At 50.6% G+C, this 19,152-nt stretch overlaps 9 protein-coding genes across 9 annotated transcripts; 3 read left to right on the top strand and 6 right to left on the bottom strand.

The window, feature by feature from the left end:
* Positions 1-158: 158 nt before the first annotated feature.
* ASPVEDRAFT_44650 (uncharacterized protein) lies at positions 159-1,666 on the bottom strand. The gene is made up of 2 exons (XM_040813099.1): positions 1,087-1,666; positions 159-1,038 (listed from the first exon to the last, which is right to left on the bottom strand). The coding sequence occupies exons 1-2, from the start codon at positions 1,276-1,278 to the stop codon at positions 265-267; spliced, it is 966 nt and encodes a 321-aa protein (XP_040670882.1). The 5' UTR covers positions 1,279-1,666; the 3' UTR covers positions 159-264.
* A 139-nt stretch (positions 1,667-1,805) lies between these two features.
* ASPVEDRAFT_55120 (uncharacterized protein) lies at positions 1,806-2,707 on the bottom strand (the record flags this gene model as incomplete). The annotated part of the gene is made up of 2 exons (XM_040815024.1): positions 1,806-2,601; positions 2,664-2,707. The coding sequence occupies 2 exons, from the start codon at positions 2,705-2,707 to the stop codon at positions 1,806-1,808; spliced, it is 840 nt and encodes a 279-aa protein (XP_040670881.1).
* A 1,777-nt stretch (positions 2,708-4,484) lies between these two features.
* Positions 4,485-6,218, bottom strand: ASPVEDRAFT_44648 (uncharacterized protein). Its single transcript, XM_040813098.1, has 4 exons — positions 5,679-6,218; positions 5,203-5,630; positions 4,987-5,156; positions 4,485-4,937 (listed from the first exon to the last, which is right to left on the bottom strand). Exons 1-4 carry the CDS (start codon positions 6,004-6,006, stop codon positions 4,622-4,624), a joined length of 1,242 nt encoding a protein of 413 aa, XP_040670880.1. The 5' UTR covers positions 6,007-6,218; the 3' UTR covers positions 4,485-4,621.
* Positions 6,219-6,788: 570 nt separating this feature from the next.
* Positions 6,789-7,488, top strand: ASPVEDRAFT_44647 (uncharacterized protein). The gene has a single exon (XM_040813097.1). It carries the CDS (start codon positions 6,849-6,851, stop codon positions 7,458-7,460), a length of 612 nt encoding a protein of 203 aa, XP_040670879.1. The 5' UTR covers positions 6,789-6,848; the 3' UTR covers positions 7,461-7,488.
* Positions 7,489-7,558: 70 nt separating this feature from the next.
* On the bottom strand, positions 7,559-9,580 carry ASPVEDRAFT_44646 (uncharacterized protein). The gene has a single exon (XM_040813096.1). The coding sequence runs from the start codon at positions 9,497-9,499 to the stop codon at positions 7,631-7,633; it is 1,869 nt and encodes a 622-aa protein (XP_040670878.1). The 5' UTR covers positions 9,500-9,580; the 3' UTR covers positions 7,559-7,630.
* Positions 9,581-9,799: 219 nt separating this feature from the next.
* On the bottom strand, positions 9,800-10,603 carry ASPVEDRAFT_832917 (uncharacterized protein). Its single transcript, XM_040817353.1, has one exon. It carries the CDS (start codon positions 10,449-10,451, stop codon positions 10,035-10,037), a length of 417 nt encoding a protein of 138 aa, XP_040670877.1. The 5' UTR covers positions 10,452-10,603; the 3' UTR covers positions 9,800-10,034.
* Positions 10,604-10,780: 177 nt separating this feature from the next.
* Positions 10,781-13,081, top strand: ASPVEDRAFT_153387 (putative MFS transporter). Its single transcript, XM_040808347.1, has 6 exons — positions 10,781-10,933; positions 10,988-10,998; positions 11,048-11,189; positions 11,238-11,428; positions 11,476-12,433; positions 12,488-13,081. The coding sequence occupies exons 1-6, from the start codon at positions 10,913-10,915 to the stop codon at positions 12,800-12,802; spliced, it is 1,638 nt and encodes a 545-aa protein (XP_040670876.1). The 5' UTR covers positions 10,781-10,912; the 3' UTR covers positions 12,803-13,081.
* A 1,852-nt stretch (positions 13,082-14,933) lies between these two features.
* ASPVEDRAFT_31526 (uncharacterized protein) lies at positions 14,934-15,935 on the top strand (the record flags this gene model as incomplete). Its single annotated transcript, XM_040810494.1, has 1 exon — positions 14,934-15,935. One exon carries the CDS (start codon positions 14,934-14,936, stop codon positions 15,933-15,935), a length of 1,002 nt encoding a protein of 333 aa, XP_040670875.1.
* Positions 15,936-17,052: 1,117 nt separating this feature from the next.
* On the bottom strand, positions 17,053-18,547 carry ASPVEDRAFT_44644 (uncharacterized protein). Its single transcript, XM_040813095.1, has one exon. It carries the CDS (start codon positions 18,468-18,470, stop codon positions 17,202-17,204), a length of 1,269 nt encoding a protein of 422 aa, XP_040670874.1. The 5' UTR covers positions 18,471-18,547; the 3' UTR covers positions 17,053-17,201.
* Positions 18,548-19,152: the final 605 nt, after the last annotated feature.

The following is a 19,152-nucleotide window of genomic DNA, read 5'->3' as shown; positions in this document are numbered from 1 at the left end:
CGGTTCTCTTGTAAATTGCATCAATTGTTTAGACTTATAGATCTGCAGTGGGTCAGTCTGGATCTGGGGGGATGTGCACTGCAGGATCGGAGCTGACGCGTCTGTCGTCAGTCTCGTATGATCAGTCTCAAATAACTAGGAAAATTAGATATATAGGCAGGTGCAGAGTGCTTGTATCATGAAGTAGTTCTTTTTAATTCGAGGCCGCTATGTATGGTTTATGTATGTAAACACCAAAGAAAGGTAAAAAAAGAATAAAGAACGTCAATCTTCCTCCTCCAATCTGTAAGCCTCCATCAGCCTGTCCTCCTCCATCAGCCTCTCCTTCTCCGACACAGTTTCATCCGCCTCAATCCAGACCTCAGGGTGTCGTCCAGCGCCTGCCCTGCGCTCGCGGAAGCAATAGAACGTCGCCACGATAACCTTGCCAACAATGAATCCCGCAACGCAGGCAATAATCCCAGCAACCATACCCATCACAGCCGGGAGAAGAACCGGTCGCAGATGTCTCATGTAATGTCTATCACCGGCCCAGTCCGAGACACGCTGGCGGCGATGACAGTGCGCGTGTACACCATCCTTCCCATTCCCACGGGTCGATCCATCCCTGCAGTGTCTGGGCTTGGTCATCATATGCAGATACCTCATATACGCCGACTTCCACGCCTCCAGATCCCACCAGCTGCCGCGTTGGTTACCGTGGGTGTGGTGGAATCTGCGATGCGGACGGCCCTCTTCCACCGAGATGATCTTGAGATTGCTGTCTGCGTCGCGCACCAGTCCTAGCGAGACGGGACTCTCTGTTGCAGTGCGGCCCTGCATGTCGACGAGGGTGAGTTTGAGGCGGTAGAGGTCGTTGAGCTCAGCGTCGGGCTGGTGGGGGAGGGGCTGGACGTCAAGGGCGTAAGCGACGGGCACGCTGTCTTCGATGTTGCTGTCGGTGGTGCGTTTGGCGTTGAATTCCATGGGGAATGGGGTGGGGAAGATGACGTTGTCGTTGGCGAGGAGGGTGTCGTTTTGCGTGTGGAATGTGATGGACTACTGGCCGGTTAGTAGGTTTCGACTGCTTAGGGCTATGGGGCTTACCAGGAATGAGGGCAGCTGGACGCTGTTGACGCACTCGCCGTATGCAAAGGCACATTGTGCGCAGGAGAGGTTGAGGGTGTAGGGCTTGGAGGTGGGCAGAGCAGGTGGTGAAGCGAAGGAGTCGATGTTCTCAGAGACAGCGAGGCTGCTCAGAGCCACAAGCAGTGGTTGCAATAGTAGCAGTGGTCGCATTTTGTCAGTGGAAGTGTAAGCATGTTCAGGCATGTTCAGGTTGAAGTGGAGGAGAGTCCTATATATGACCGAAGACTGCTGCGCCTCCCATGGCAGCTCCACCAGACCCTGGAAGCGGGCTGCAAATCAGCGCTTGGCGGGCGAAATACTTCAATGCGAGTAAAGACGCCGATTATTCCTCTTTCATGGTTGCCTGTCGCCACATCCAGTCGAGGCTCGTATTGGCAGCGATCAACGGGGCTGGCGCGTCCAGAGGGTTTGACCTGCTTGGTTTGGCGAATTTGCTTCTGATTGTTTCAAATTTGGTCTCAGCTGCTGCTCTCAATGGCCAATGGAATCCGGGAAGAACTGGAATTACTGACATGACTGGCCAGAATCAGCAGTGGGCCTGTGTGTCCTTGGAACCGCCGTCAGCCAGATGGGCGGAGCATGGAAGGGACCCAAAGCTTAGCAGTAGTTTATCGCGCATTCATTAAAATAGTCAATGGTATTGATAAGTGGTAACTCGTCTGCCTATTCCTTTGACTCTACGTGAAGATGACCCCCCCATCCACCAGCATTGTCTGCCCCGTCACATAGTCCGAGTCTGGTCCAGACAAGAACCCAACTAGACCCGCCACGTCCTCTGGCCTGCTCGTCCGCCCCAGCGCGATGAAGCGGTCGGAGTACAGCTTGAGGCTCTCCCCTTTTCCGCGGCCCTCCAGCGCCCCCAGCCCGTCGTCAATCTGCTCCCACATCGCCGTGTCCACAATTCCCGGCGCGTACGCATTGACAGTTATTTTATTTGGTGCCATTTCCATCGCCATGGCCTGAGTCAGACCTCGCACCGCCCACTTACTGGCCGAGTACATACCCAGCGTTGGGAATGGTTTATGCGACACGATCGATGCCGCGCCCAGGATCTTATACACGCCCACCCCAGCTACTTCAGTCGGGTTGCCCTGCGCGATCATCTGGCGGGCTGCCTGCGTATAGCAGTTAAACACCCCCTTGACATTCACCGACAGAACACTGTCAATATCCTCCTCCGTCACGGCCAGGAGCGGCTTCACCTGCGCGATTCCGGCATTGGCGACCATGAGCGTTAGGGGACCCAGTTTCTCCACTGTCTCCTTCACGAGCCTCTCAACTTGCGTGGAGGAAGTGACATCTGCCGCGACTCCAATCACGCGAGATAGCGCTATTTCAGCTGGTTGGTCAGGCTGACGGACGGCAGTTCTGAGTTCATTCACTGTCGCGTCGATAGCGTCCTGGCTGCTGGGGATGTCATTGATGCACACCGAGTAGCCGTCTTGTACGAGCCGGAGGGCAATGGCTTTCCCACTGCTCAGTCGTTAGTAGACAGGTCTATCTATGCTGCTCGGGTATCTATCTGCCAGACTTACATGCCCCGTGCCGAACCGGTGACGATCGCAGTGCGCTGGACCATTTTGCTTCAATGAGTTGAAGAGGATAATGTCTCTCATCTCGCAGCTCGAATGTCTACAGAGCGGGGTAAGAGGGGGCAATAGTACCTTGTTGATGGTAGTTATATTAGGTCGATAAATGGGCAGGGATTCTCCAACTCCAGCGTATCACAGACAGTATAAACTCTGGCTGTTGTAGACGAAGTAATTGTCTCAGCATGCTTTCTACATATAAGTCCCGATAGCCTCGGAGGTTCATGGTTTGACGTGCCCTTGTTCAGAGAGAGTTGTACAAGATTAGATATTCTGCTGTTTCTGTCTGCGCTCTTTATAGGTACCCCTATAACAGATTTAATTTGTATAGAACGATTAGCAAGATACTCAAAATCCGGCCTAGACGAAATTGTAGGTGCCGCCTACCTTGCATGGAGCCTGGTCCACCAACACAGGCTTTTTTCTGGTTATGCATTCCGAGCCCGAAAGGCTGCACCGGTCGGTCACTGATTGTCTTAATTGCACCAGTAACTAGCATTCGCTCTTCACTGGTGCTGGACCCAGGCTATGCAGTATATCACCTCACTAAGACTGATAGTGATCGCCATTTTAGTTCTCGGCTTATCTCAACCGAAAGCCCCATTTTCTTCCAGTTCACCGTTATCCTGATTCAGTTTTCCCGTTGGCATGGAGCCTACTAAGCTCAACGACCGATCCTGATGTGGATCACAGAGGCAGTGCAGTTCGTATATTTCCAGGGTTGTGATTACTTTATCTGTCCATCCAATGGCTTTACAATCTGATTGCGTTCTCTGATTCTGTCCCCACTGGGCTTCTGGCTGACAGTCCATGGATTTGAGTATAAAGTGTCAAGCTTACACCCCGAATGCAAAGTCAATCAGGGAATAAAATTGGGTGTACCGTAAATTCGGCAAATTATCAACTGGCTTACTACACTGCCCTAGCCCACTATATCGGAGACAGCCTCAGCCTCGGGACCCGAGGATTCCGAGTGCATCACCGTTTGAGACTGACACTAGGGCGAACCGTGGAGGGTGAAGAATAATGTTGTTGCCTGCTGTTTGTACGGCGGTTCGATCTCCCTGTTCCAGCTAGACCGTGGGTCTTCGTTCATATGTGCTCTCATTACCCCTACCACCTTGGTAGCTGCACGTGTCCGTGGCCGCTTTAGTGGACGGACCACTGTCAAGTTGGAGAACTGATGCTAATCCCATCTCGTGAGACGATTCGTCATTTTAGGCAGATCCTTCGAGGCATTCTGCATACTATACATTGCCGGAGATTCTCCGGTCCAGTCATTGCTCCAGGAAAGTTGCAAATTGTGATATGTGCCGACCAGGATGAGCTGTCAGTCGGGCTGGAGCTGCCTACCGTTCACATTAATTCCTCTGGAGATTATCTATTACAACGAGTCGCCCAATCATCAAGAATCATTACCATCCGCCGCTCGCCTCGTTGCAGCTATTCGAGCGCCGTCGCTACTATTCTAAGCCAGCCGCAGGATGTCCATATAAAAACGGTACTATTGCGAGCGGTGTATTCTAGTCCATACATTGCCCATAATTTAGAAGGGTGGACTTCAGCGGGCCTTACAGCACATACCTTGTTTGTTTTGACATGCCCTTGAGGTCTTTACAATACTGTGCACGGTCGGATTCGACGCCATACTGGAAGCGAACACACTCAGTGCATGTGCTGCGGGTACATAGATCGTAACGAGTTGGAACGATTGCGGCTCGATGCTTCTGGAACTAAATCATGAGTACAGTTTGAATATTTGTTGTAGTGCTAGTTTCATTAATCGTTAAATTTTTGGAGCCGCGTTGGTCCTACTTTGCATACATAGTTTGGGTAACGCGATTATTTATATATCATTCGGGACAACGCCCCCGATGTACACAAAATATATAATGACCATTCAATCATTTATCATCCACTTCCCGGACCTCAAACGCTATCATCCCATTAGATTCTACCGTATGCTCATTCTGCAGTTTACTGGCTGTATCTGCACCAGCCGCCGGAACCCGATACTCAAACCGCTTCCCAGGCCCCGGTAGTCGGCCATCGGCCAACGGATACGGGAATGGGAGATACTCCGGTAGGAGGCCTAGTTGAACCAGGACTGTCGCTTGGTCCCAGGCAATGTGTTCGTGGTACAGGCGGTCGCCGCGGATGTTTACCACGGACGTGAAGGGGATTCGCAGCGGTTTGCCGGTTGGGGGGATACCGGGGATTCTATCATTATTAGTATACCAGCCAAACAATGAGTGGGTTGAGTACATACAGCCAGTCGACGACTTTATTATGCGCCAGACAGAAGATGAATTCATCTACCACACGGTCAACCCCCACGGTTCGGCTGATGAGTTCCAGACTCGTGTCGTCGGGGTTGTTGAAGATGAAGTGGTTCAAGTAGAACTTGCTTAGGCGCTCTCGGCCAATGCCGCCGGTTAACTGAACATTAATACTCTGCTTTAACGGTAGATAAACTTTGACTTACAGTGGGAACATGATTGACGTATGGCTCCTGGACCATAGTCGCCATCGTCTTCTCGACTGAGCGATCACCAAACTCAAAGTACGTGTGCTCGTCCCATATCTTCTCGAGATCAAAGTACGGTCCGTTCAAGTGCTTCTTCACGAATGTCAAGGAGCGCGTGTGAGCCACGCCGGCGGAGGACATATTGAAGTCCGCATGGCCGGGGATGATGAACCCGGAAGAGGATACCTCGGGGTAGGAATAAACCCTCAACGACTGCGAATCTTTTGTTTCCGGTTTTGATGCATCCAAATGAAGCAAAGCCGGGGTCACTGTGACGTCCCAAGTATCGAAGAATACCCCCGCAGCGAACTTCCCCGCTTCAGATACTGCTGCACCGTAGAGCAGATCTCCAAACCCCGGCGCGTAGTCGGCTTGAGACCCGTATACTGCATTTATTAACAGAAGTCTCATGGCAGTAAGTCAGATTGACAGACCTAATAATCCAAAGCTAGACTTTTTATCACATTCCGCCAGAGAGGCCAAGGCCTGGGTGGCATGGCGGAGGAGATCGAATACCGCAGTCGGACTTGCGCTTGACTCAGTGCCAAAGGTTATTTGAGAAACTGCAAAACTCTCTTCTGCCCACTTTTGGAGAGGCTCAGGGTCCAGTGTATGGTTATTGGGCTGTGATTCTGCATGGCCGGCGGCTCTGACCAGGACTAAACCAGGCCCTCGTCCGCACCGTGATAGAGGAGGCTGCAGGATAACACCGGCAGTGATTTCCCTGGCGGGAGCTGAGGGAAGTGATGTGGAATCAGACATGGCGATCTGTTGTCTGGGTTCAATGCGGAAATCTGAGGGAGCAGACTATATGGGCGGATATGTTCTGGCGGATGGTGTTCGGGGCGGATCTCGGAGTCTCCAAAGTGAGTCGGACTTCCGATTGATGTACAATTACTGCTATTGGGCAGTTTTAGACAAGTACACCAGTGCAGTCATTAATGTTTGCTTACAAAGTGAAAGCTGTGATGGGACGATCTTCAGTACGATGCGGGGAGCACTGCCTCAGGTGTCTACGGAGCACAGCCGGTCAGGTGATCTGACAGCTATGTCACGTGCAACAGCTTCATTGCGACCGGAGCTGCAAGTCAAGACAAGTTCAAGACAACAGAAACAACTTGACGAATTGACGGTCGCTCCCTCCTCTACCCCTTCCTCCTGTACCCCCCTCTCGACATCGGCAATCCCACCTCAGTGGAAGTGCAAGTCCACTGACACGTCCCCATCCTTTATGAGCGATTCTCACTTGGACGCCCACCAAAATGAACGCCGAAGTCCAAAACGCGCTCTCAATATTCGAAAGCAGACTGAATTCCCTCGTCACAACACTTACAACATCGCCGACAGCTTCCGGGGCACCCACCGCAGCGGTGAACCTCCTCGCCGCCGACGACACTCTCACATCCACGGTTGAGACTTTGAAAGAGCACCAGGCCAACTACGCGCGCATTCTACAGCTACGAGCGGAAGCACAGAGCCTAGAAGAGCGGGTTAAGGATATCGTCCGCCTAGTCGTACGCTACGAGAAGGACATCCGCGAAGCATGCGGCGATGACGGGTCAGATACTGACTCCGACGACTCCGAATTCGATTCAGACGAGGATATGGACGGACAGGATAAACCGGAGCGCGTTCCAAGGGCGCGAAACGAGATCGACTATAAGCTTCTGCTTGACTTTGCGCGGCGGATAAGCAAATATAACATCGAGGCTGCGGCAGATGCAGCGGCGGGAATGACGAAGAAGGGCCACGCGATACCGGGCAAGGACACGGAAATGGGCGGGACAAATGCAAACGGGGCACAGAGTGGGAGCCCGGACGCAGAACCTGTTGCTGCCGTTACGAAGGACGCTACGTCGTGGCTGGATGAGTCGGCGAATATGACACGGCAGGTGTACATGCTTCCTTATCCGATGGAGGACAGGATACGGATGGGGCTTATGGGGCAGATACAGCTTGCGGCGGCGGAGGGGAGGCCTGGGTTTGATTCAGACAATGAGGTGGAGAGGTTGATTCGGGAGGCTGAGGGTGTCGGGGCTGCGGATGCTGTCGCGCCTGCGCCGGTTGCGGAGGAGACGAAGCGTGTGAATGAGGCTGCAATGGCCGCTGCCCATGCTGGGTCTGCGGCAGCGACTAAAGTGTCGGTTGCTCCAGCGCCGAAGCCCAAGGCTGCACTAGATTTGGATCTGTATGATCCGGATGAGGACGAGGATTGATTGTTGACAGGCCATAGCTTGAAAAGTCCCGACTGTATTACCAATACGAATACTTATAATCGTCTGAATACTCTACAATATTTCTACATTCACCATGAAAAGTAAGCTTGGATATACTTGAGGCATATTTCAGTATATAAAACAAAAGAAGGAGTATCGTGGCAAGATTATTACCGCACCTGCGCCCAGAACTTATTCTTCCTCTCCTGCCATGTCTCGCGCCTTCTGAGATAATCCTCATCATTTGCCTTTGTCCTCTTATTCTGAGACAGACACGGTGATGCCAACTTGCGCTTCAGATAAACAGACGACCGTGTCCCCGCTTCAAGCTCCCTGATCCTCGTCTGGGCAGACTCAAGCTGGTACGCATCCCACTCCCTCCTCTCCCTCAAGTTGCGAATCTCCTCACCCGCAAAATCAAGGTGGTCCATCGCACAAGCCTTCTCAGCCTGTAACCGTCGTACCAAATTCTCAAGACGATCAATCCTATTGAAGGCCCCGTCCAACTCCCGCAGCTGGTCATTCGCAAACCCGAGTTGCCATGCGCTGCGCGACGCATCGATTTCCAGCTCCCAGATGCGTTTGTTCGCACGGTCGAGCTCTTCAAGCGCCTCGTCACCGGTCAGGGCCTTCGTTGAACGGTTCTTGGTAGAGCTCTCTCTATGCGTCTCGTTGTCTCTGTACTGTGCGGTCCAGAAGGGACCGCGGCCTTGGTAGATGGGGCCGGTGTACTCGCTGATAACACTCTTTGGAGCGGGAGGTGCAGCTGGGACGTTATATGCCATTATTTGATCCACGTCGCAGGCAATAACCACATCGACTGATCTTCTGCTAGATGATGCTGCAGACAGGGGCCTGGGCTGGCGGCGTGGGTCGGCGGCGGAATTGACTGCTTCTCCTCTAGAAGGTATTTCCTTGCAGCTAGGAGCGGCAAATGTATCCGAAGGTGTGAGAGGCCTCTTCGCCTGTTTCTTTATGACGGTTGCGGGCTTCGTAGCTGATGCTGTGTCTGTGGATGTTGAAGTGCCCGGTCGGGATATAGTAGAGACAGGGAGGGGTGGGAGAGGTCGATTGGGCCCTTTAACCTTTCTGTTCTGATGTTTGCTGCGCTTCTCGCGATTAAACTTGGCCTTTGCTGGACGAACTGGTAGGTCTGAGGCCCTGTTGTCCGTTTGCCGTTGACTCCTTGTATATGTCCTCTTGTTCTTTGTCTTTGAGATGATCTTCACCTCAGAGTCTGGCCTGGTAGCACTGCTCGTCTTGGGCATTTCGGTTCGGTCTAACCATTCGAAGATAGTGCTGTCAAGTGGAGATTCCTGCTTCTTGTCTCGGTTCGCAAAGTCAATGACTTTCGTAGTTGTATCCTCCTTCTCTGCAGTTCTGTGTGTCCGGCCAGCCCGTACAGCCGCCGGTGCCAGTGCCTTCAACGAAGGTTCAAACAGCCTCTCATGATAAGCATCTTCAATAGCCTTAGCCCTCGTGATAAGATCTAAAGGAGGACCGAAGAAAAAATCATCATCCTCGCGGTACTCAGACAGGAATGCGAGGGGATCCTCTTCAGAATGTGGCACTGTCTTCACTTCGATGCTGGGAATTGGGCCTTCTGCGCCAGGAACAAACCAGTCATCTTCTGTTGCGCCTGAGACGGTCCTCGAGGTATCAGAATTCTCCTTGTTTGGCTTGAGATTTTTTCGTCCTCGGTAGACGACTTCCTCATCGTCTGATGGCTCCGGAGTCATTTCCTGGCTGAACAGAGTGGCTGCACTGTGATAGTAAGGGGCGAATTCCGGCTTTTGGCCGGGAGTTCGGGCCTTCATGGCGTGTAATACCTGTAAGTTAATATACATATGTGTATATGTGGGACTGTCTATTGAATGGCGATAACAGTCTGGTAACAGGGGTGTCGTGATAGGAAATGATGAAAATGGAAAATGTGCGAATCTGGACATAGAGAAGGTTATGTATGCGCTCCCGAAGCGGTTTTTATTCACAACATATAAAGGGCTTTTGACAGAGTTGTTATAAGAGTCTTTACCCATTTTGACGATATGAAAGATGGTTTGTGCAGAGTGTGATTGTCCCTCACAAAGACGTCAAACCACCCTGGAATTGTGAGACTGGATATGGATGATTCAGGTTGAGAAATAATGGACCGTAACCAAATTTCAGAGCAAGCTTGGCTATCTCGGGGTCTCTAAAGGCATTGGGCTTCCTCTTTTGGGAACCAACGCCACACCCATAGATATGATGCCCAGAATCTCCATGGGCCTCGACGTCGAGATCTAGACCTTTAGTCCAAGGCCCGGCTGGGGAGCCGCTCTATCGGACTAAATCCCGGTGTCCGACGCAACGTAGTAGTATTGCTGATATAGGTTCTACGACTGGCAACTGAATATATCTATCCAATATAGGGTTGGAAGCCACGAAAATGGTCCTTGATATTCAGCTACAAGGGTGGTTACGCTACCGACATACAAAGGGAGAGTGACATCTATGTGACCCCAGCTATCCGGTTCCCGTATTTGCGAGTCAGACAAGGTACATTCCAGATGTTGGCGTTATGTCTAAGGACGGTCAGATACAGAGCAAGACACACCCTGCTGCGACTTTACTACGCAGGGAACTGCCGTTTGTCGAAGCAGTTGAAATGCAAGTGTCATAGATTGAATATACGCGGCGGAATAGTATGCCAATGAGGCCAGGCCCTGGTCCTGGTCGAGATGATTCACACGTATCGTAGGGAGGATTTCCCGACAGAATGGTATTCGGGATAACCCCTTCTATCAAGCGCGTAGAGGCTGACATCGAGAACATGGTGACAGTATCATGACCCAGAGTCGAAGCATGTATTCCCCATGGAAGGGCGCTAATGGACATCCAACCCACGAACCAGGAGCTCTGTGCGAGACGGAAATGGCAGGGGGCTGATCGGTGGCGAAACGGTGCGGCACATAACAGGGACCCCATTGCCGGGTCGCATGAAGAAGGCATCCTCAAGCGAGAACGGTGCGAGTGCGATAGGTCGTCTTTTACAGACTCCCCAGTCGATTAAGCTTCTCATCATGACAGATCCATGGTACTGGAATATGACACTGTCAAATGCTTACGGGGATACTGATACCCTGCAAGGCCGGGACATGCACCCCTGACATCTGCCGCGGAAGCAGACCCTGGGCCGTGCGCACGTATGGAAAAGAGGCAGGATGCGGGGAAATGACAGCTTTGACTGGGGCATCTGGGGGATTGCCACCAGTCAGAATCCGAGACGAAATGCCGGAGCTTGCCTTGCCTTTTGCTCCATAGCGGATTTATGCCGTCCCCGTCTCCCCGCATTCTGTTATGGGGTGCTACTATAAAAGGGGGCCATGTGGGTGTTTGATCAGCTCCTACATAGGACCACCCTACGCGCAGTGCCCAGTATCTAGTGTCCACTGCTGTGGCTGGCCGACACGATGAATCCTAATTATGACAATGTAAGTGCCTGAACCTGGTCGTGAAATGCAGTATTGACAGATTCTTGCCTGTAGGAGCGCAACGAGTCAGTGCCCAAGATAACTACCTTCCACGTACAATTACTGACAGATCAGACTGGAGCACGAGCTCCATACCGAGATCATCCCCGGGACAGAGATCATGACGGATGTTGGGTCACATCATTTCGTGAAATCATCGTCTCATCCAGACCGAGTACTCGTGCCGCAACCATCGAATGACCCTCATGATCCACTTGTACGCTCCCTTTTGCTTTTAAGGGAATATAAATTGACACTCTTCTAGAATTGGTCAAAGATGAGGAAGCTCGTCGTGATGGCCAGCGTCACCACCGTGACCTTCAGCCAGGGCTTCGGACCGCTAGCCCTAGCTCCCATGTTCCCTCAGCTGATGGAAGCTTTCGATGCCGGCCTCGCCGACGTCGTCAAATTCACTGGTGTTTGTATTTTAGTATTGGGCTTCAGTAACTTCTTCTGGTAACGCTCCCCGAATATAACGACCTATTTCGTGTCTAACTGTCCAGGATCCCAATCCAAACCACCTTCGGCCGACGACCAGTCCTAATCTTCTCCACACTCGTCTGCGTCGTCAGCAACATCTGGCGCGCCACAGCCAAAGACTACGGGAGTTACATGGGCGCCTGCGTCTTGAATGGCTTCGGCGCTGGACCGGCAGAGACATCCCAGCCGGAGATCATCGCGGATATCCTCTTCCTCCACGAGCGAGGCGCATACAACACCTTGTATTTCACCTTCTATTTCGGCTCTCTCATGGTCGGACCCATCATCTCCGGTCCAATGGCACAGCGCGTCGGCTGGCGGAATTTCTTCTGGTTGAACGTCGGTCTCCTGGGACTTGCTTTGCTGCTGGTGGTATTCTGTTTCCCGGAGACGAAATGGAACCGTCTCCCACCTATTGACGGCAGAGAAGATACAGCTCAAAGTACCGATATGAAGCCCGATCCCGAGAAGCCGGGTGAAAGTACATTCCACGAGAATGTTACTGGCGAGAGCGACAACACAACTCCCGTTTCGCTTGTAGGGAAAGGAACCCCGTCGAAGCAACAGTTCAAGCTGTGGCAACCACCAAGCAATGGGTTCAAGACTCTTTTGACCAGCTTCTGGATCCCGTGGAAATTGCATATATTCCCTATTGTTGAGCTCGCAGCATTCAATGTCTCATGGTCTGCCAGTGTCTTCCTAACCCTGAACCTGACACAGAGCCAGGCGTTCGCTGCACCACCGTACAACTTCTCCAGCGAGACGATCGGGTTCTTCAATATTGCTATCCTAATAGGGGCCATAATTGGGCTGTTAACGAACGGTCCGTTATCAGACTGGATCTCCATGCGAGCGACGATTAAAAATGGGGGTATCCGTGAACCTGAGATGAGGCTTCCAGCTGTGATTCCCTACCTGATTATCAGTATAATCGGAAACTTCATCGTCGCGTTCGGATATCAATATAAATGGGACTGGCGGGTAAGACCATTTCCACACCCACCCACCCACTATCCAAGATACTAATAAGCCCAGGCAATTGTTATAATCGGGTACACAGCCGCCGGAATCCAAGTCGCCGCCCTGCCAGCAATCATTAGCACATACGCCGTCGACAGCTACAAACCAGCAGCGGGATCGATATTCGTAACAATCACCGTGAACAAGAACCTGTGGGGGTATGGGTTCAGTGAGTTCATCACGACCTGGATTGAGAAGGATGGCTTTGTGAAACCGATTATGCTGAATATGTGTCTTGCTGTGCTTTGGTGTCTTTGTTGCATTCCATTTTATGTTTATGGGAAGAGGCTGAGGAGGTTGACGGCTAAGTCCAAGGTGCATTCTATGTAGATTGGGTTTACTTGGTGGCTGGGAGATAATATCGATAGTATAATAGGCGTTTCATGTACTAATATATCTTTGTTCGTAACTGTGTTGTTGGGCTCAAGACGCTGCTACACTTGCCAAGGACCGGGCGAAGTCGAGGAGCAGTACGGACCGTGTCAAATCTACAAGGCCGAATCCCAGTCTTCAGGCCGAGCTCAGAGATCTACGAATGGCATCAGAAGCAGGGACTCGAGCGCTGCAGCGCAAAATAAACTAGACTGCCAGGGGGCGGGCTAATGCCAGGAAGAACTTCGTCGGTGTTGTTCGTAAGCAGAACAGGGCTGCTATTGACGATACACACCGTCTTGCAATGTTGCAGGATGAAATCGTAGGTCTTAAAAGAGGAACTGGTGACGTGGATGAAGTTGGAGAATGTGTCCGAACGCGAACGAGATCGTCTGTTGAACGCTCATGACGACCTGCTGGAAGCTCGCAACAGAGAGTCAGATATGAGGTTCAAGAAAATAAGGCACATTGTCGAAGAGAAGGACGATGAATGGGAGGCAAGTTTGATAGGGAAGGAGCCGAAAGACGTGCTGGAAGGAGATGTCTCCTATAGTTGTTAGATGCAACATAATATCTACTTGAAGAATAAGTTCAGAACTATATCCAACCTCTGTGCAACCGTTAGTGTTGAGGCCTCTGCTGAAGCTGGATCCTCATTGTTCAGGATACAGGTCTCTCAATTCAGAGCTGCTGATGCAAGCACAGCTATATTCATAGGTACTCAATGGCAATGGGTCTATCGAATTCACAGGACACTGTTGAGGAGAGCACGCGGTCTTGTGACAGCAGATGCTATATCAAAGACGCAAAGACGAAAGAGACATGAAAAGGTATAGGGTACAATGAGCCCAATTTCCAGTTACAAATAGTCCACAAGCCCACACTTAGCAGTCTATCCTAACTAAGGTGGACAGGATTAACCAGGGCACTCTAACTATATCAGTTGGATCTACTACATCATTTCATCGCCCAACATGACTCGCTCCATTGAACCTCCACAGCGCGATAGGAAAGCCTTCGAAGCCAAGACCATTTCTCCCGCCGAGATACTGGATATCTGCCTAGCTATCGGAGTTCAGTGTGACAACGATGAGTCCACTGGGGCTGGCATATCCGAGGCAACCTCAGGTGAGGAGAGCTCGATCATGCAATGCGCTGGTGAGGCTAAAGATAGAGGGACTATGTCGGATTATGAAAAGACAGAGAACCTAGATACAGTGTCTCAGGGGCTGCTCAGCTCTACAGCTCAGCCGGTTGTCCCAACGAAGGCACCTCCACGATCCTGCGTGAAACTCCGCTTCCAGCCCTACCCTTGCACCGGATGGCAGGGTAGTGTAGTGAGTACCCAGCCTGGTGATATCCTCTGCAGAAGGAAATGGTGTAGAGGATGAGGCCTAGATTGACCTTCGTTTTTAGCTGATTTCTTATTAGTGTTCACTATTACATCATCTTATATTGGAGACAATCCATAGTTAATGCTCCGTAGTTTAAGAAATATATCATTTTATGGCCCAAATTAATTCGCGGAAAATAATTTTCTTAAGCGGGACCAAAGCAAGCCTTAGTTATACCAGGTAGCATGGATCGATGCATAATAAAAGGACATGTATGTGTAAATACGAAATATGTCGATATTTTGATGCAGGATATAGAGTAGAGTCGGGATAGGCTTTGAACCCTAAAGACAGTCACATTACAACAACGGTTATTTCCACTTTATCGGAAGTTTCAGGATACTGGGCTGAGAATCGCGATGCAATAGCCGGTGCAATCGCATAAATGATAAAGCCAATGTTAACAATCCATCCTGAACAGAGGACAAAGGCGCAGGAGAGCATCGACTTTTTATGCTTCCTTGAAATCCAATGAGCATATGAAACAACAAGCCTTAAAGTAGCTGCAACGTTTCCTTATGAAACATAAGCCAGCCAATAAATCCTGCGATGCTTTAGTTCCTTGTACACAAGTCATAAAGGGGCGTTAAACTTAGAGGATAAATAGTCTACAAACCCTCTGTCATCGCCCTCACGGTATCGATCGAGTACCTGCATCGACATTATATCCGAAATTATACCTCAACGTCGATACTATGGACTCACCGTTGCCGAGATCATTCAGTCCACTATTCATTCCCTACGGTCCCACCGTGGCCAACCCTAACAAACAGCAACCAGAAAGGAAGCATCCTGCTTACCCTAAGCGGATCAGACCATACAGCCCAACGACTGTTGGTCTTCCAACAGACCTGTCATACCTGGGAGATGACGAACGGGACCCTGCGGTTGACAAAAACCCTCTGCAGGGAAGAAAGATTGCACGCCCAACCCGTGCCCTCAAGTCAAGAATAGGCAAGACCGCTCGCCGTGAGAGCCTCCAAAAGCCTGAGAGGACTGGATATTTCTCTCCCGAATCGCAACAGGAAATCACAGGCTGGACAAACTGTTTTCCACAAGTGCAACAAAATGTGGAATCTCCGCCCTATTTCCTTTCGACCCCCATACCCCAGGACGGCCTTCCAACGCCACCCTACCCCATGGGAGATTTACAAATCGGTAACCCAGGCGAATGGCGTCTATATCAGGCCAGCAATGGCTCTATTTGGGACCCCAAGAGCGTTGATCTGCAATCTCATCCCACGCCCCCTCGAACGCCGTCAATCGTGAGAAACCTCAGCGGTAATGAATCAGATGATGGCCACGCGGCAGACAGCGAAACCATGGACGGGGACCTATCTGGGAGCCTGCACCGAGTGAGCGAGCACATACGGCTTCTTCGGAAGACAAGAGCGGACTCTCGAAAGCAAGTAAACCGCCTCAGAGCACAGACTCGCTCTGTAAATGAGCGGCTCAGACTGGTCACGGCAGAGAACGCTCAGCTATATAGGGATGCTGCTTATGAACGGGACCAGAGGATGTTCTTTGAGCGTGTGATGCATAAACTGAATTACATGGTGGAGCAGGCCCGGGAAGATATTGCTAATGCGTTAAGGGAAATTGGGTCTCTGGAGGATGAGGTAGCTCGTTTGAAGAAGAGGCCGTGTGAGTTTGGTGATGAGGAGGACCGGTCGACGAAGAGGGGGAGAGCGTTCTAGTATCTGCGTGATATGGCATCGTTGGCGTTTTATAGAGGTCTCATTCTTCATGGTTGGCGTTTGCAAGGTCCAGTGCGTTGTTAAGATCCTATTCCTGTTACCATTCCTTCGGTCTCCGATAGCAGAAGTGTAGTCAGCTAGGCAGTGTAGCTACCTGTATAATATAATTAAGAGTAATAATATATCCTCTGGCGCTTCTTCATATTTGACTAACCATATCACAGGATTTCGTGTCTTAAATGCACGACGTCGTGCTTTGCATTCCACTTTATTATTCTACTTATTGTTACTCAATATCATGCGCAGCGCCTTTTCTCTGTTCAAGAAGCAAAAGCAGATGCCCTCCTATCTTCCTGGCAATTCTGGCCCCCACTTGGACAATTCTGCCCCTACTAATGGGCATCATCTATGCCTCAGACGCCCGTTTGCTTGTCCGTCACAAACCATAGACGGTTGTATTGACTGGCAACACAGTTCCATTTACAAATGAGTAAGACCTCTCCTCACTGAGTTCGTAGTTGTGTGTTGCTTTGCGTATTACCAGCCAATTAATGATCTTATCAGATGGTGGTGGGCGGCCCAGGCGTACGATTATCATTCAACTTGCGTTGGCGGCAAAGCGGCAATCTGACGACACCCCCGCGCAGGTATACAAACATAAACAGAGGTCTGCAAGTATAACTATTCTCCTAATAGCCGATCCTCTTTCTTGCCAAGGGTCCAGAACGGTGATCACTTTCCTGAGTGCTGTCATTCTGGCCACTAGCCCTGTCACTGAGAGCCTAATAGCGGCCAGGTGGGCTGTGGAGAAAGGCTGGAGGACCAGAACGAGGACCAGAACAAGAACAGGCTGTCTCTGGGATAACGAAGCTGCCGGTTTGAGGGGCATGTAGCTGGTAGTCCATATGCTCCCAGGACCCGTCATCGGCAAAGATTACCGGGTCAATGGAAATATCACTATATTTCAGTTGACCAAGGAAGCCCCTGTTCCGTTCCCCCCTTCATCCTCCCACTCACGATACGATCATTGGCCAGTACGGTGCCTGGGTATCCGTCCACCGCTCATTCTGCTCATTATCCATTGCTTCCTCCCTAACGTCTCTCAGATTTTACAGTGTGCAGATCTTATTACATACAGTATACCTGTGGGTGCAGAAAAGAGATGGAATTTGTTCCAGTGTGCTGAGCGTCACAGAACGAATCTAAAGACGGCTTTTGACCATTACTCGTCAGAGAGTGGAATTCTATATGCAATTGCGACTACTACTAGCTTCCCTGCGAGCTTCGGATCTTCTCAAACTCGGGAATAGCCCATTTCACCATCCATTCCGATTCAAGAACCTGCTGAACAGACGAACGATTCTCAGGCTTGAAAGAAAGCATTGGACGCAACATCGCCAAGAGAGCATTTCGCTCACTCAATTCAAGTGGCGGCATTCCCGCCTGATTCCGCGGTTTCTGGATATTTAATTCAAAGGCATCCTCTAAGGACCTATACTGGGATGTAGCTCGGTTATTTGGCTCGCCGTTGTCAGTGAAGTGGTTTCCACGACCCTCCCATTTTTCCCACCATTCAGTCGGGAGCGGGCCCAGTGCTGCGATTTGCTGGCAAGTCATGTCGTCTTCGTTTGTGAGGAAGCCTTCGAATAGGGACCGTTGGGCTACGATATCCCAGATAGTACATGCAAGCGTCCAGATATCAGATGAGAAAGTAAGTGGCATTGTCGGCTCAAATCGAGCTTCGGGGGGTCTTATTAAAGGGGGTGTATGTGACTCAAATCTCTTCTCTCGTGTTGGCGAGAATGTTTGGCCAAAATCTGCAAGAATGATCCTGGCTTCTGGGAGTGTAATCTTTTCACTTGATTCACCAAGCCAGATAGGTACGACGCCATATTGTGGGACTCCTGACGGAGGCGTTTGGCCATCTAATCGATTGACTGGCTCAAGTTCCGGCTCCCCATACAGATCATATAGCTCCTTAATAGATAGGTTATCGAAGTTGGATTGAGGTTGGAGGAGGATGTTCCCGCGATGAAGGTCTCCATGAACAAAGCCTTCTGAATGCATATACCGAATCACCGTCGCGAGCTGGGCTACTAGTGCACGAGCCACATCAATCTGAAAAAGGCCTATCCATGATCCGTTCTTTGCCTCAGATAAGCTCATCCTTGCCGGGTTTGTCACCAGGCAGGCGTGGTTACCGTTGGGGCCTTGGATGTTTAATCTATCCAAAATCGAAGGTATCATTGTTGTGCCTATATCTGACGACTTTAGAGGCTCTGATAGCTGGGACAGTGCATCGGTCTCAAGAGGGCCCGAATCCGCCGTGCAAATCTTAACAGCAACATATCGGTGAGATATCTCGTCCCGGGCTAGCCAGATTGTTGAGTATGTGCCGTGGCCGAGTTTGTGAACGACACGGTAGCGATCGTGAAAGAGGTCGCCAATTTCCACTGGGTGGTAGCCACCCTGCTGATAATATTCCATTCGTTCCACGCTCTCAATAGGCTCGTACAAGACCTGACTTGTGCTCATTGTCAGGGCCGTTGATTTAGACGCAGTGAAGGAGAAGGCACGGCAGGGCTGACGATGGAAATATGGCAGGCCTGCCCTGTGCGTAACGAAAAAACAATAAGGAAAATACAGGCGCAAGGACAAGGTACGTATGGGGAAGAAACATGGCCTCTTCATCGTTGCTGGCTGGTACAAGAGGGTAAGGCCCTTGGCTTCGAACGGAAGATGGACGCATCCGGGTGAACTTTGCTCCGAGACCTACTCTAGGGCACGGTTTGCAGGGCAGATTGCCTTTTTCACAGGTTGGTTTCTATCGGCCATGAGCCTCTATACCCCGGCCTTTAAGCCGTAGTATCTACTCATTGAATAGATTGATAATATCGAACAATCTACAATCCACACAGAGCTACATGAGGACCGAGATGGACAAGGAAAGGTCCCATCAACAAGAGCTACGCGGTCATTCTTGGGATACCTCACACTGTATTTGACAATGCTATAAATAGAAGCATTAAAATATCCGGAAAAGCTGTTGTAATGAAGAGGTACTCTCCGACAGTCCTGTTCCATACCCGTCACATAATACAATAGACCAAAACCCGATGCTGGGAGACAATGCATACAAAAATGGCTTGAAGTTTCACAAAGAGACATCCTGGAATAACTTTTGACAACAAGTACCTTTTGAACAGGAAAAACTAGT

Source organism: Aspergillus versicolor, assembly GCF_001890125.1.
Source record: "Aspergillus versicolor CBS 583.65 unplaced genomic scaffold ASPVEscaffold_8, whole genome shotgun sequence".
Taxonomy (NCBI): Eukaryota; Fungi; Ascomycota; class Eurotiomycetes; order Eurotiales; family Aspergillaceae; genus Aspergillus; species Aspergillus versicolor.
This window is presented reverse-complemented; position numbering and strand designations above follow the sequence as displayed.

What these genes read in the sequence shown, in the direction of transcription:
- ASPVEDRAFT_44650 (XM_040813099.1), bottom strand. Translation starts at nt 1,278, where the DNA reads ATGCGACCACTGCTACTATTGCAACCACTGCTTGTGGCTCTGAGCAGC. An exon ending in TCCAGCTGCCCTCATTCCTG is followed by an intron (nt 1,039 to 1,086) that starts GTAAGCCCCATA and finishes ACCGGCCAGTAG; the next exon opens with TCCATCACATTCCACACGCA.
- ASPVEDRAFT_832917 (XM_040817353.1), bottom strand. Translation starts at nt 10,451, where the DNA reads ATGCCTTCTTCATGCGACCCGGCAATGGGGTCCCTGTTATGTGCCGCA.
- ASPVEDRAFT_44648 (XM_040813098.1), bottom strand. Translation starts at nt 6,006, where the DNA reads ATGTCTGATTCCACATCACTTCCCTCAGCTCCCGCCAGGGAAATCACT. An exon ending in GTCTAGCTTTGGATTATTAG is followed by an intron (nt 5,631 to 5,678) that starts GTCTGTCAATCT and finishes TAATAAATGCAG; the next exon opens with TATACGGGTCTCAAGCCGAC. An exon ending in AATAAAGTCGTCGACTGGCT is followed by an intron (nt 4,938 to 4,986) that starts GTATGTACTCAA and finishes TAATAATGATAG; the next exon opens with AATCCCCGGTATCCCCCCAA.
- ASPVEDRAFT_153387 (XM_040808347.1), top strand. Translation starts at nt 10,913, where the DNA reads ATGAATCCTAATTATGACAAT. An exon ending in ATGACCCTCATGATCCACTT is followed by an intron (nt 11,190 to 11,237) that starts GTACGCTCCCTT and finishes ACACTCTTCTAG; the next exon opens with AATTGGTCAAAGATGAGGAA. An exon ending in AATATAAATGGGACTGGCGG is followed by an intron (nt 12,434 to 12,487) that starts GTAAGACCATTT and finishes TAATAAGCCCAG; the next exon opens with GCAATTGTTATAATCGGGTA.
- ASPVEDRAFT_44646 (XM_040813096.1), bottom strand. Translation starts at nt 9,499, where the DNA reads ATGGGTAAAGACTCTTATAACAACTCTGTCAAAAGCCCTTTATATGTT.
- ASPVEDRAFT_44647 (XM_040813097.1), top strand. Translation starts at nt 6,849, where the DNA reads ATGGACGGACAGGATAAACCGGAGCGCGTTCCAAGGGCGCGAAACGAG.
- ASPVEDRAFT_44644 (XM_040813095.1), bottom strand. Translation starts at nt 18,470, where the DNA reads ATGAGCACAAGTCAGGTCTTGTACGAGCCTATTGAGAGCGTGGAACGA.